This window comes from Amblyraja radiata, chromosome 26 (assembly GCF_010909765.2).
Source record: "Amblyraja radiata isolate CabotCenter1 chromosome 26, sAmbRad1.1.pri, whole genome shotgun sequence".
NCBI lineage: Eukaryota > Metazoa > Chordata > Chondrichthyes > Rajiformes > Rajidae > Amblyraja > Amblyraja radiata.
Genome location: NC_045981.1, coordinates 19,669,993 through 19,684,706, shown reverse-complemented (window position 1 = coordinate 19,684,706; position 14,714 = coordinate 19,669,993). Strand labels below are relative to the sequence as shown.

Below are 14,714 nucleotides of genomic sequence, written 5' to 3'. Positions count from 1 at the left end.
GCTAATACCGAAAATAAACTACCAGAAACTTTAGCAGAATCAACAACAACGCTTATACCAAAAAAATATAAAGATTTAGAGGAACTGGGTTCTTACAGAGCTAAGGTACACAAAATTGCTGGAGAAACTCAGCGGGTGCAGCAGCATCTATGGAGCGAAGGAAATAGGCGACGTTTCGGGCCGAAACTCTTCTTCAGACTGATGGGGGGTGGGGGGGAGAAGGAAGGAAAAAGGGGAGGAGGAGGAGCCCGAGGGCGGGCGGGTGGGAGGGTGGGAAGAGACAGCTAGAGGGTTAAGGAAGGGGAGGAGACAGCAAGGACTAGCAAAATTGGGAGAATTCAATGTTAATGCCATCCGGACGCAAGGTCCCCAGGCGGAATATGAGGTGCTGTTCCTCCAATTTCCGCTGGTGCTCACTCTGGCAATGGAGGAGACCCAGGACAGAGAGGTCGGATTGGGAATGGGAGGGGGAGTTGAAGTGCTGAGCCACCGGGAGGTCAGGTTGGTTATTGCGGACTGAGCGGAGGTGTTCGGCGAAACGATCGCCCAAGCTCCGCTTAGTCTCCCCGATGTAAATCAGCTGACATCTAGAGCAGCGGATGCAGTAGATGAGGTTGGAGGAGATACAGGTGAACCTTTGTCGCACCTGGAACGACTGCTTGGGTCCTTGAATGGAGTCGAGGGGGGAGGTGAAGGGACAGGTGTTTATCATTACCTAACTTTACGTATTACTACTGGGCAGTGCATATTAAGAACATAATGTACTGGTTGGATAGTTCCACTAACCAGTCAGAGTGGATAAGAATGGAGAAAGAGGAGTGTTTCCCGTACGATATAGGAACGATCTTGTTCTCACCGATAAAATTGAATAGTATAATATATAAGAAGAACCCAATTATTCACAATACAATAAGAATTTGGAAACAAATAAAATTATCCTTGAAATTAAATAATCTATCAGTATTAACCCCACTATTGAACAACCATGCATTCAAACCATCTCTTATCGACAAAACATATAAACAATGGGATAGACTGGGGATTAGGAAAGTAGGAGATATGTATGAATTGGGCAAATTGTTATCATTTCAACAATTAAAATCAAAATTTAAACTGAATGATAATCAATATTTAAAATATATACAGATATGTGACTTTATGAAGAAATATACACATAGATTTCAAACTATTTTTAGACCCTTTGGAAGAAGCAATGAATATTAAGGCTGATTCACAAAAACTAATATCATACTTTTATAATAATATATTAAATAGAGAATTACCCTCAACAGAGGCACTAAGAGAAGATTGGGAACATGAACTAATGATAAAGATCCCGAAAGATAGATGGGGAAAGTATCTGATGAAGACACATAATTGTTCCATTAATGCAAGACATAATTTAATTCAATTTAAACTATTACACAGACTATATTATTCAAAAACGAGGTTGAATAAATTCTACCCAAACGTCTCTCCCAGATGCGATAAATGTTTGTTTCAAAATGCTAATATAACACATTCATTTGTAGGATGTACAAAGTTGAATAAATTTTGGAGCGATATATTTGATATATTTACAAAGCTTTTCAAGTTAAGAATAGATCCTAATACGGAATGGATTATATTTGGAATAATAGTAGAAGATATCAATTTAAATAAAGATCAAAAAGTTTTTTTAAATTATGGGTTAATAATTGGAAAGAAATTGATACTTAAATTTTGGAAAAATACAGCTATACCAACTATTAAAATGTGGATTAGGAATATGATGGACATAGCACACCTTGAAGAAATGAGACTCCGACTAATAGATAAATATGACCAATTCTTAAGGAGTTGGTCCCCTTTCATCGACTTTTTGGAATCATGTGATGCAGCGGCACGGTAAAGATTACTGATTTCAGGTCAGGTCGTGGATAGATCTACATCTCCGAATAAAGATTTGAAAATTTCTTTTTTAAGGGTCTTTCTCTCCTATTTCTACTTTCTACTTTTTCTTTTCTTATATACACACTTCACGTTTTTCTATTCTCTACTATCTATTTTCCCTCTTTTTCTTCTCTCTATTTTTTTTCTTGTCTTTCTTACTTTCTTTTCAAAAACATAAAACTAGAGGTTGTACATAGAATGTATTACGTTATTACATTGTTGGCACCTAAAATTAGGTCCCACTGTATTGTTTTGTAATGTATTAACTTCTAATAAAAGAGGGAAAAAAAACAATGATTCCAGACTTGAGAAGTTTTGTTTATATTCGGCTGAAGAAGCTGGGAGATGTGATGGAGACACAAAATCACAGTGGTTTGCACGGCTGCCCAGCCAGCTGTCTTTTCATCTTTTTATTTTTTATTTTAGTTAGTTAAGTGTTTTGTTTGGAGATCTAGACTTTTTTATGTGGGGGGTGGGGGGGGGAAGGGGGAAACTACCTTTCAGGGTCCCTACCTGGTCGGAGAGGCGGCTTTTCTCCAGGCTGCAGCTTCAACCCGTCCTCGCGGCCTACCAGCGGGCCTGGAGCGGCGTTTCCTGTCGGGGACCACCCAGAACCTCGGCTTCCCGCTGGAGCGGTATCGCGGAGCGGGCGATGCCTTGCCCGGGTCGCCGCGCTGGAGCTCCGGTGAGCTGAAGATCGCTGAGGAAAACATCGCGGAGCTGCGGGACTGTGGAGCGATCAGCTGCGGGTGGCGGCGCTGAACTTTACACCGGGAGCCTGGGATCTCTAGATGAGATCGCCAGTTGTGGAGCTCCAACCGGCGCGGCCTTGTTGGCTTTGGAAGCCGCGGCCTCCAGTACGGAAGCGGCCATTCCAGGGTTCCCAAGCCGCTGAGAGGACTCTCCCGACGCCGGAGCAACATCACCCGGCGAGAACGGCCTGGAACATCGGGCCTCCGTAGAGGCAACTGTGGAGGCCTCAATGGGCCCGACTATGGGTGAACTGGGGTTGGGGACTGGACTTTGTGCCTTCCCTCATAATGGGAACCATTGTGGGGGGGATGTTCTTTATGTTTAAAACTCTTATGAATGTTATGTCTGTATTCCTTCTTTATGTGCTGCAAAATGGCAAGAAGCATTTCACTTCACTACACCTAGGTGTATGTGAATGTGACCAATAAAATACCTTTGATACCTTTGAGTATAAATGGAGACGTGATGTTTCAAGAGCCAGTGTCCACAAATTCAAAGTGATAGGGTAAAGATGCGGGGAAAACAGGGAGTCATTCTGATCTGGGATGCACTGCTTTTAAATGTGGTGAAAGCTATTCATCAAGTGAATAGGATGGGGCTTTAGGAAGAAAAAAATCTGCAGGGCTATGGGGAACAGCAGGAGAATGGGTTAACAGACTGAGTGGGCCAAATGGCTGCCTCTTGTGCCACAACAAAGCTATGGTTTTGGTCTGGAGGAAATAAAAGTAAATTGGCATAAACGGCAGATGGGCTGAGGCAAGAACACATATGGCCTGTGACATGGATGTGGAAATAGTAGAAAAGAGAATTTTATCTGATAATGAGTTAATCAAAACCAAGTAAGAAAATTCTGGAGGGCATTGCTGTTCAAGAATCAGAGTGAGTAAAGTCCAGCATTGGCTTTTGGGATAATGAAATAGGCTTTCCAAATATAAATCCTGTTCTTTCTGAATGGTAATGTTCCTCATGATTCAATCAATTTGAGAAATCATTCTAAATGTTATAAGTGCACTCAATTGAAATTCTGCCCGAGTTCTGATCATCGACCGGTTTGCAATATAACTTCCAGCTTTGTTTCACACACAAGACGTTACGTAACTTTGGGACTACTGAGGCCTCCTTGTGACCATTTTTGTGGTCACTTCTGATTTGGTCAGCATGGATGTGTTGGGCCAAAGGACTAGTTTCAGGATTAACCTTTCACAATGCTTGTGCTATCCAAAAAATATTTTACTTTTTCTTCCATGATTCTGCTTATTTCCAGAAGAAATTATTTTAGAACATGGAAAATCATCTTTCTCCTTCTGACTTTTGGACTGTATTTTGACTGGGCAAATGATCACCTTTTGCAATAGGATTGGACTTGCATATAATTATTTTTATTTTTCACCTAAAGTGGTGGAGTCTTTTGTTGAAGACTTTTGTTTATAACTGCATTTTTGCATCTTCTGCACATTTAGAATGAGGAGAAAGTGGCACATTTAGAATGAGGAGAAAGTGGCCAGGTTGGATCCTGACCTCGGGTGCTGCTGTGTGATGTTTTTATGTACTCCTTGTGTGTGACTGCATGGGTATGCTCCAGATTCCTCCCACATCCCAAAGAGTGTGTAAGTTAATTTGTCATTATAAATTGCCTCTAGTGTGTGGGGAGTGGATGCGCAAGTGGAAGAAAAAAAGAATTAATCTGAATGGGTGATCAATGGTGGGCCAAGGGGCATGTTATCATGCTCTATCTCTAAGCTAGGTTGGATCCAAAGTAAAAGAGTGCTCTGCCATTGCCCACCCCGTTCTCCAAATATTTGCCTCTGTTTGCATCTAAACAGTTAGAGTCTGACCACTGTTACACATTCCCATACAGACAAGAACCAGTTCATTCAATTGCTATTAATATTTTCTGGTACCTGTGGCTAAACTCTAGAATGGGATTAATCACTAACCTATGCTAATGCACATTTTGTCTGGGTCATCACTTGTAGGAGTTGTAATCGGTTATCCCTCTACTGCTTCGTCACCCTCATTATTTGTTTTGCTGGAAGTTATTCACTGACATTCAAGACACGTGCCCTGGCAGCCCATATATATCTGACTATGCTAGTCTTCCTTGTGTGTCTTGGCTGTGAGAATGAGCAGACTATTCAGCTGTGAGGGAAGGGGTTTCCAGAGGAAGTGGATAAACCTGGTCTCATCTCCACATTAACTGATGTGCATGGTTACAATGTCTCCATGCATAGGCACTTATTAACTGGATAAATTAAATAGGTAATGGACAGTGTGCACTTACTGTGCATATCTGTTTTCCAGTGCAACGGCCATTTTCCAGCAAGAGTCATTGGACAATGATCAGAAGGAGCAACTCCTTCTCAAAACCTGTTTCGCTAAGGTCAGTTGTGGATGTACTCTCCTTACCAAGGCCAGAGCTCAAGCTCATCACCGGCTGGATTAATTCCAGAAGTCAGCCCTTCATCCTGCTCGCTTTATTCCTCCATCTTTTATTGAATTATTTAACTTGTGATTGATTTGTTTATTTAAATTGAAATAGTGGAGCAAATCTCAATCAACAATCCATCCAATAAAAGTCTCAGCTGTTTTGTTAAAAATGCATAACAAAACTGACTTTATACAAAACTAGATTGAGTTTGCACTTACAATTATCAGTGATAACAGTAATGAGAAATCACTCCATCTCATTGATTCACAGATGTCACTAAGCACAATAAAAATGTGGCACAGTGACTTAAATCATAAAACAGGGTCGACAAAAATGCTGGAGAAACTCAGCGGGTGAGGCAGCACCTAGGGAGCGAAGGAAATAGGCAACGTTTCGGGTCGAGACCCTTCTTCAGACTGTGTGTGTGTAGAGACCTTTCTTCTCGACCCGAAACGTTGCCTATTACCTTCGCTCCATAAAATGCTGCCTCACCCGCTGAGTTTCTCCAACATTTTTGTCTACCTTCGATTTCCCAGCATCTGCAGTTCCTTCTTAAATCAAAAAACACATCACTTCCTTCAGTGAGTTAATAATTGTGCTTCAGACTTTTCGCTGGACCTTTGTGTAAATTGTCTAATATGTCACTCAAACTGACTGCACCTCAGATTTGTATAGCTGTATATTCCGAAGTTCTGATAGAGGCACTAATTTTCCTTCAGTAGGTTTGAATGTGTTTTAAATAATGTCCCCAAATATTGTCAAGACTGTTGCATACGTTACTGTCGGGGATTCTGGGGTAGGTGAAGATGTAGCACTTGTGCTTCATTTCACTCGCCATGAGAGAATTATTCAGATTATAAAAATATGCATTTTCAACTCTAGTGCCATCATTAGCAGGTGGGAACCTGGTATTTTTCCAATTAAACAATTATTTATATTGAGGAGATGCATTTTGTTCGAATGCCATTTGCTTCGCAAGAGGTTATAATTTGTGAAAAGACCATTTTTTTGCCCCAACTGTTCTGTTACTGAAGAATATTAATAACTTGACACTGATAAGTTTATTGCTCTGAGGTTCCTTTTTCTTGCCTTGAGCTCCCAGAGCAAGTTGGTAAATCAAGGCATATTCTGGCCCGCTGATGGAGCCATTAAGGAGGTTCTGGCCTCTTACTCTCAGATTCCAGTTCCTGTGGTGGGCGTTTTGTCTCTTGACTGGATAGATTTATAAGGGCAGCCAATGCAAATCAAGTGGAAGCGGAACTGTGGACAAAGTGGGCAGCTCATAAGAGCTTTCAGGCCTTGCAATGTCAGCCATCATTACTGTGAGTCATCATGGCACTTGGGTGTTCAAGGAATGGAACAGAAACCCAGCTGTAATAATTTATTAATTAATCTCTCTGCATAAATACTAATCCCAGGGAATAATAGAAATTTAAGGCTTATAAGGTTATGGTGGTGGAAAGCTATCAAACCAGGACTAGAATTAGACCATCCAAAAAAGATAGACTTGATGGATAAGGTGTGAAGGTGAATGTAATCACAGAAAGTTGGATGTTCCCAACAACTTTATTTTGTGTCTATAATTCTCACCCATGCTTCCAGGTTTGACCATTTCATTACGTCAGTCCAGCCTCCCATAAACATTCAAAACTCTGCTTCATGCATCCTAATTTATAACACATCGAGATATCTGAAACCCCCTACATGTCACCTCCTCTGCTCATTAGAATGCAGTGGCTGACAAGTCCCAAATAATTTAATGTTCCTCTCCTTGGATTGTTATGTCCATTTATATTTCTGTCAACTCCAGTCCTCCTCTTCCCTGTTCTATCAGCCCCCCCCCCCCCCCCCCCACCCCACATCCAATGACCTCTGCAATCTTCCAGTTTTACTCTTTGCTTTCTTCTTCCATTGTCTTCACCACGAACTCTGGAATTCCCATTGCAATCCTTTTAAGCAGCCCGTCCCTTCCTTCAAATCTACCTCTTTGAATAAACGTTTGATCACCAGTCCTGTTCCTCCACTTGGTTTAGTGGGTTTTTGCCTCATGCCTTTGTGATGTGCCTTGGGATACTTTGCTGCATTAAAGGTCGTTATGGAAATATTTGCATGGTGTATGGTAGTACCTACTCCTCTGAGAGTGGCGGTGTTGTCCTAGTACACCAGAGTGAATCTCCCCTTTTCTCTTCACAGGTGGTTCTTCGGGAAAATCTCCAGAGCAAAGGCAGAGGAACTGCTCAGCAAACAGAGGCATGATGGAGCCTTCCTCATACGGGAAAGTGAAAGTGCGCCCGGTGATTTCTCACTCTCAGTCAAGTGAGTAGTTGACACGTTTTTTGATGGAATTAGGTGGGTTGCTCTGTCAAAGAATTGATGGGCTGAAAGGCTGTGTGCGATGAATCAAATCTCTCGGGATAGGGACTTGTATTCCCTTCAAAGTGGGGAAAATAAATAACAGTGGGGAAAAGGCTACATTAAAAAAAAATTTAAACCAAAAGTATCTCTTTAATCAACAATCACACTGGCCTCTCTGCTGGAGGTGTCCCTTGGAGAGCCTGTTTGGGACCAAGAACACACTAATTTCAGTATGTTGATGCTGACTGCCCCAGTCTTGAGATAATTTTAGTTCTCCATGTGGACATTTGGTTTCTGTAGTTACCAAACAGGAATCTCAACTGTAGTCACTGCTGCCCCCTATCTATGTAGATTGTTCAGCAAGTCAGAGAACTCTGGCCTCAAATTGGATTTGAAAGTAATTTTATGAATAGACCTGCTTGAAGTTCAAATCTCAATTAATTTTTGTTGTTACTTAATTATGGAGATTGTGAAATTAAATGTTGAGGCTGTGTGAAGTGAGGCATGTTAGATAGGTGAACACACAAGAGACTCAAAATGCTAGAACATTGAGCACAAGACTAAAGTACGGTGAAATTCAGAAGGGTCCCAACCCAAAATGTCATCCACCCATTCCCTCCACAGTTGCTGCCTAACTAGCTGAGTTCCTTCAAGACTTTGAATTTTGCTCATATTAGACACGTACTGCTTGACCAAGAGCTAGAGGAATACTGATGTTCAGTCCACCACCATTTTCCCCACCCATTACAATTCAGTACTTCATGATGGAAATTGAAGTGAATAACTATCACATGAAGACGGATATGATGCTTTCCATGGTTAAATAGCCAAGCACTTGTCATCTTGCATGAGGTGTCAAAATGTCCTCTATATACCTCAGCAGTAATCTACAGAAATCGAGCAGTGCAGTTGGGAGGAACATGTATTAAAGGAATTGCAGAGTCAGCAAGTAGGTTGAATTGTACAATTTCAGTCCTCAATGTTAATGTCATTTAAAAAAAAAAATCCTTTCTGTTTATTTCAGGTTTGGGAATGATGTGCAGCATTTTAAAGTATTGCGTGACGGAGCAGGAAAGTACTTCTTATGGGTAGTAAAGTTTAATTCTCTGAATGAACTAGTGGATTATCACAGATCAACATCTGTGTCTCGGAATCAGCAGATCTTCCTGCGTGATATCGAGCAGGTCCCACAGGTAAGATCTTGAATGTTGCCTTTGTCATGTGCACCAAATAAATATCCAATAAATTATCAATTTGAAGTCAACCAGACCATGATAGTGCAAAACCCAAAGTAGGTAGAGCAGCCATGATGGTACAGTCTGTAATGGTTTAATGCTGAGCTAAGGTTATGCAGGATGGTTGTTGTGAAGAAGCTGTTCTTGAACCTAGAGGTAACGGTTATCAGCTTCCCGATGGCATTAGCAAAAAGAGAGCGTGGCCAGGATGGTGTGCGTCTTTGATATTAGCAGCTGAGTGATATTTTTTTTTTTTTTACCCTGATGCTTGCTTGAATTAATAATAGGGATGTTCTGTCTCCAATTGCGGGTTGTGAACATTTGGCTCTTGGTAGGATAATGCCTTCAACATTTGAAAATATTGAAAATGGCTGTAATTAATATGTTGGCGAGGGTGGGTCATTAGTCATCCAGACTCTGGAGAGGTCAGGATAGGCTGTACTGTAATGGCTCGTGTATAAGTGCTTCCCATCTTTGCATACACTCAACGAATAGCTAGAAATAGGAGGTTGGCTTCCCATTGCAGGGCTCAGACCATTTGGCCTTCTCATACATTTGCTGATGTCCCGTCATGTAGCAATAATTTCCTACAAGTAATAATATATAACTTCCTATGTGATAATCAGTTTCCTACAAGTTATTTCCCTTTGACAGTGAGGAAATATTTGGTTCTATCTTAAGAAGCGAAGTGGGTGAAAAGAAGGACAATGTAAGAAAGAAACAATGGGAAGGAAGCTCTGAGCATTTACACACTGGCCTCAGATTTTGATCATTCTTGCCTCCCATTTTTGGTATAGTTGAAACATTGCAGCAACTTGAATGAGGGAGTGTTAGAATTTGTTTTGTTGCATTGCAGCATTTCATCTCTGACACCTGACTTAAAAATGTGTTTGGAGCATGGAACAAAAGACCAGCCCCTAGACCTCTGTACTTGTCATTTGTGCCTTCTCACTTCAGTTATAAGCTTCTACCCATTGTACAAATGTATGGCCATATTGTCAGCCTTGCTGAGCTCAGGATGGTTCCTGGTGGCAGAGCTGTAAAATGCTAATGTTCAGGTTTCATAAGTAAGGTACATTCAGAGGTAGACAACAAAGATAAGGCCGAAGTTCCACTTTCATTTGTGGTTCAGCATGATGTTACAAACCATATTAAACCTCGAAGGGTCCCGACCTGAAACATTCTGTCCAGTTCCCTCCGCGGATGCTTTCTGACCCACTGAGTTCTTCACAACAGTTTATTTTTTTGCTCAAGATTCCAGCCTCTGGTGTTTCCTTATTAAACCTGTGCTTTTTTGCTTTGGGACTGTTTATTACTTGCACCTCTCACCACTTGCTTTACATAATAATACAATTAAAAATGAAGAGGGTTGGGCTGACACCATTGAGATTGAGGTTGAGATAGACTGAGGTTGGGATTGCACTGAGATTCGGGTTGAGAGAGACCTATTGGTTAGAATCTGCATGCCATCATCTAGCAGAATGAAGATGAATTACTGAGAGCACTCAAATTTGAGGAGAATCCTCCACAGTCCCTCAGTTGAAGGCAGGTGGAGGGCTAATTTTTCAAGTGATTCATTGGAGCTTTAGCTTCTCTCATTTCTCCCAAGAGTAGATATAAGTACAACCCAAAGTTTTCATTTGACTTGCCTCAGAACATTCTGAAATTGCTGTAAGACATATTGTATCATAAGACTAAGCAATACAGACATCAGTCTGTTTGCAAACCGAGAGAAGGAGAATTTTTAATCCGACTGATGCAAGAGTGCGAGAATAACAGTGTCGTCAATTAATTAGTCACCACCCCTCCATGAACACCCACATCCAGTACCTGAATGAAACGTGCACCTTCTGCCTGGCTAACTCCGCCTTTGTTATCCGCCTCCACAGCAACCCACGTACGTGCAGGCGCTCTTCGACTTCGACCCGCAGGAGGAAGGCGAGCTTGGCTTCCGCCGCGGTGAGTTTATCCAGGTTCTCGACAACTCGGACCCTAACTGGTGGAAGGGCAGTTGCCACGGGCAGTCGGGCATGTTCCCTCGCAATTACGTCACTCCAGTCAACAGAAACATCTGATGGACAGCTGTGCTGAAACCTGAAGGCAATCACGGCTCCCCCGTGAACTTTGCAGTCTGTATGGAACTTCAAACTAGAGCGCCAAAACCAATTCTGAGGTGGAACAGAACAGCTGAGCGGTTTTACCAATAGGTTTCCACAGCTGCTTCCCCCTCTCCTCTAACCCGTCCCTCTCCTCTTCTCTTCCCCCCCTGTAAGTCTGTGCATGGGTTATAATTCCATTATTCTAATCCTGTTGTAGAATTTAAATGTTTTTTCTCTATGCAAATTTGGATAATCTTATCAGCAATGTAACAATACGGGCAGGAGATCAGTAACAGTCCTTGCCTTGGGTCTTTTTAAAAGAAAACAAATCATTCTTGGCCTTGTGTATTTCCACATGGAATTCCTGCTTTGTTTTCACTGTACAAATTGTTAATTTAGCTTGTCCTTGGAAATAAGCCTAAAGTTTCCTCCAGCAGCTCGCAGCTATAGGAATCATGTATAAAATTGTCAAGATGACGTAATTTTAGAGAATAACTTGGCGGCTTTTATCAACAGCATGTTCTAGGAGTTTATACAGGAGGTCGGGCTTCTAATGGTTTTAAAGGCGTTTGGCTGAGCACTTTCAGAATTACGTCTTCATAGTGCCTTTTGATTTTTTTTTTGTTTATTTTTCAAATACAGATTTATTTTTTTCTTGCTCTAATTCACCTTGATAACTGAGAGCTTCAAGTCAGTTGATGGGCAGATATTGGGCAATTCACACTGATGTGCCATTGGCTAACTAGCCTGCGACTGGGACAGGGAAGTTGACCGGGTCGAGGCCTGGAGAAGCCAGCAGCTTGGTGTTTGAACACTGGTCTCAAATGATCATTGTCCCTCTTCTCCACTGCAGGCAGCCCTAGTTGAGCAGCGGCGCGTCTGACGAGTTAAGCATTTCTCACTAGCAAAGCTATGGTTGTCGTGCCAAGTTTAAAAAGGGGCTAATTCTACAGGCACTGGCAGCAATTCCTGGTACCTGCTCATTCTGTCCACTGCAGTGTAGGTACTAACTACAGTTATCCTGCCATTCTCTCCACATTTGCACCATTCTGCCCAGCTCATCCCTCTAGCCAGACTAATATTTATGAAACCAGCACTGGTTTTGCTGTGTTCTACTGAGGGATCTGCAGGCTATCACCAGCCCATCCTGGACATGGGAGATAGATTTTTATTTTGAGCTGAACACAATATCTGATGACGTAACTGAGAAATTCTAGTTCTTAGTGAACTTTGGTTTTTAAAGCTGGCTTGCATTTTTATTAAATTCTTCGCTTCTGTCACAATCAAGCACTGTAATAATTTATTTCTTAGGCCATTTTGCTTTTTAAGTCAGTGATCATGAAAATTAGTTGCAATTGAACCGATGTTGAAAGTTACTGCTGTTCAGTCCAATTGCCTTGGATCCACGAATACAACAGCTTATGCTGATCCTTGCATGGGTAACCCCAGCCCAGTTACACTTTGCCAAATCTGCCATGATGGGTAAGCCTGCTCCTTGGCATTGTGGCATCTTCCTGACGTCTCTGCATTTTATGTGCTGTTCTGGTGACGTGATACTCAAGTCCCCCACGTGGCTGGCCCTGCACACTGGGTTTGTATGCCAGTCATGGCCACTCAGTGGTCTGAATCTGGCAGTTGTAAAATTGCCAGCATGCCCAATTTCTAGTGGCACCGCAGCATCTTGCCAGGGGAGGAGATGGTGGGCAGGCTAAACGGGCATAGAAGTGCTAATATTTGCATGTGACCCATCTCTGTTAGCAATGGAACATTGGACGATGAGCAAACTTCGGGCAGAGAAATTAGAGTATTGAGTAGATCATTGTCAGAATTTACCAATCCTTGGAAGAAGGAATATCAGAGTTGTCACTGAAGTCTGGAGTCAGTGTATTGGCTTTCACTACAAATCAGGAAAAAGTGTCACCATGGAAACCTGACCCAATCTAGTTACTGCTAGTAGGATGTGGGCAGTTTCTGCAAAGACACAAGATAACAATTAGTGCCTGAATAATGTTAAGGATGTCTCCATGCATCAATTGCTGATACATCAATTGTTGAAGAGCAGATTAGAAATTAAATTCTGGAATCATTCATATACAAGAATTTCCTAAATACAGCCTGGGGTTGGTGGGGATAGGGGCATGGTCCAGTCAAAAGTGGCCAAGACACACTGAGATAAGCTCCAAAGCAGACAGGTAGAAATTAAAGCTCCTGATCCATCCCCTGGAATCATCTGCCCTTTTCCCTCTGGTGGTAGTTCCTCCTTCACCATCCTCACCCTCCCCTCCACTATCTCCTTTGCCATGCCTATAAGTGATACAGCACATTAACATTAAATATATATAATTATAAACAGCAGCTTGCCTGTTTATTGATGATTGGTTTCTGTTTTGTTGATGTGACCAGCTAGAGTTACCATCTATGCGTTAAGTACATGGACAAGAATGCATCTGGTTCAGCCCCTGCACAGTCCAATTTCCTGCATGCACTTTCAAGGACTGTTGATAGAGAACTTGCTTTAAAGGGGAATACAATACTTCTGACTGAAAGCCAGTCAGCCAAATGGTGGGTAATGCCTTAGAGCTTAAACATTCACAACCTCTAGAAACACACACGCAACTTGTCGGTAGTGGTAAGTGGAACCAACCCATTAAGTCCTGATGGTTGACTCAAAGCATGCGTTACAATGCATCGACTGAGCAAGATGGAAACTGCACAGTCTGTAACGGTAACTTCTGTTCCCCAACCCACAGATTGATTTGTAATAACAGTTCCTAAAAGAGCCAGGAATCGAGGCCTAAGCCAGTCTTTAAGCTGAACACGAATACTGTTGTACAGAATTATGTACATGTGGTGCAAATTTATTTAATTTTTTTAATTGCATAAATCTGTAAGCACAGCATTTGTGACTGGGCATGGTTAGCATATTCTGATACCGACATCTTATTGGCATAGGCACCAGAGGATATTGAATCAATCAATGCGTTTTTCTTTTCTTTTTTAAGCACCTTGATCTTAATATATCCTCTCAGTCACCTGCAATAGATTTTATTTACCCCAGTGTTATTGAGTAACAAACTTGTCCCCACTGTACTTTATCCTAATATTATACTGTGATATACACGTACCAATGGAATACCTTGTTGCACATATCCTGCATTCTAATATTGTAGTGACATATTTATCCTCCTGTGCCATACCCTAATGTGCAGTGACAAACCAACTCCACATTTGGTAAGATGGACGGTATTAGAGTGCTGGCTATTTTTTGGTTTATGATTAACACTTTATATGCCCACTGTTACCCTGAGATTCTAGTGGATGAAGGAGTGGAATGACATGTTTACCGACAAATGTGTGTAGCCTCTTCTCACATACAGTCTATGGAATACCCCACCAAGTTTGTACATGCTGGGGGAGCGTGTACAGGACAAGAAAGCTAGCTTATGAACTGGTCAGGGATATGACTTCTGTAAGGTAATTCTGATTATCCTCTGGGATCAGATTCCAAGCGTACTGGGCACCAGGAGGTTTGACTGTGTTTGCAGGTTGGTCTGAAATTAAGTTTTGGTTCCTGGAATCCAGTAACATTTTAATTTAATTTCCCTGAGAGTTTGTTTCTGCCTTACACTGGGAAACTGCAAAGGAATGATGAGACTAATGAGATTGAGCTTTCCACTACACACTGTCACCAAAACTATTAAATGTGTGTGAGAGCTTTTGGCAAATGGACCATTTGATTGTTTACTTTATTTGAATTGGTGTATATCATAAGCCTTGCAGACATTTCATGTATATATTTTTAAAAAATCAATGTTAAAATGGAAAGGCCTGTGTACTTATCCCTTGATTCTCAATGCATTTGGTAGTTAGAAATTAACTGTGAATAATAAAATGCTGTGTATTCTTCATGAA

The 14,714-nt window shown here is 41.6% G+C and overlaps 1 protein-coding gene across 1 annotated transcript in view; it reads left to right on the top strand.

The window, feature by feature from the left end:
* grb2 (growth factor receptor bound protein 2) overlaps window positions 1–14,714 on the top strand; it is a 113,211-nt gene extending 98,497 nt beyond the window's left edge. Inside the window, exons 3-5 of the mRNA XM_033044395.1 lie at window positions 7,307–7,429; window positions 8,493–8,661; window positions 10,593–14,714. Of these exons, the coding sequence (XP_032900286.1) occupies window positions 7,307–7,429; window positions 8,493–8,661; window positions 10,593–10,778 (478 nt within the window). The 3' untranslated portion in view covers window positions 10,779–14,714. The remainder of the gene's footprint in view (window positions 1–7,306; window positions 7,430–8,492; window positions 8,662–10,592) is intronic.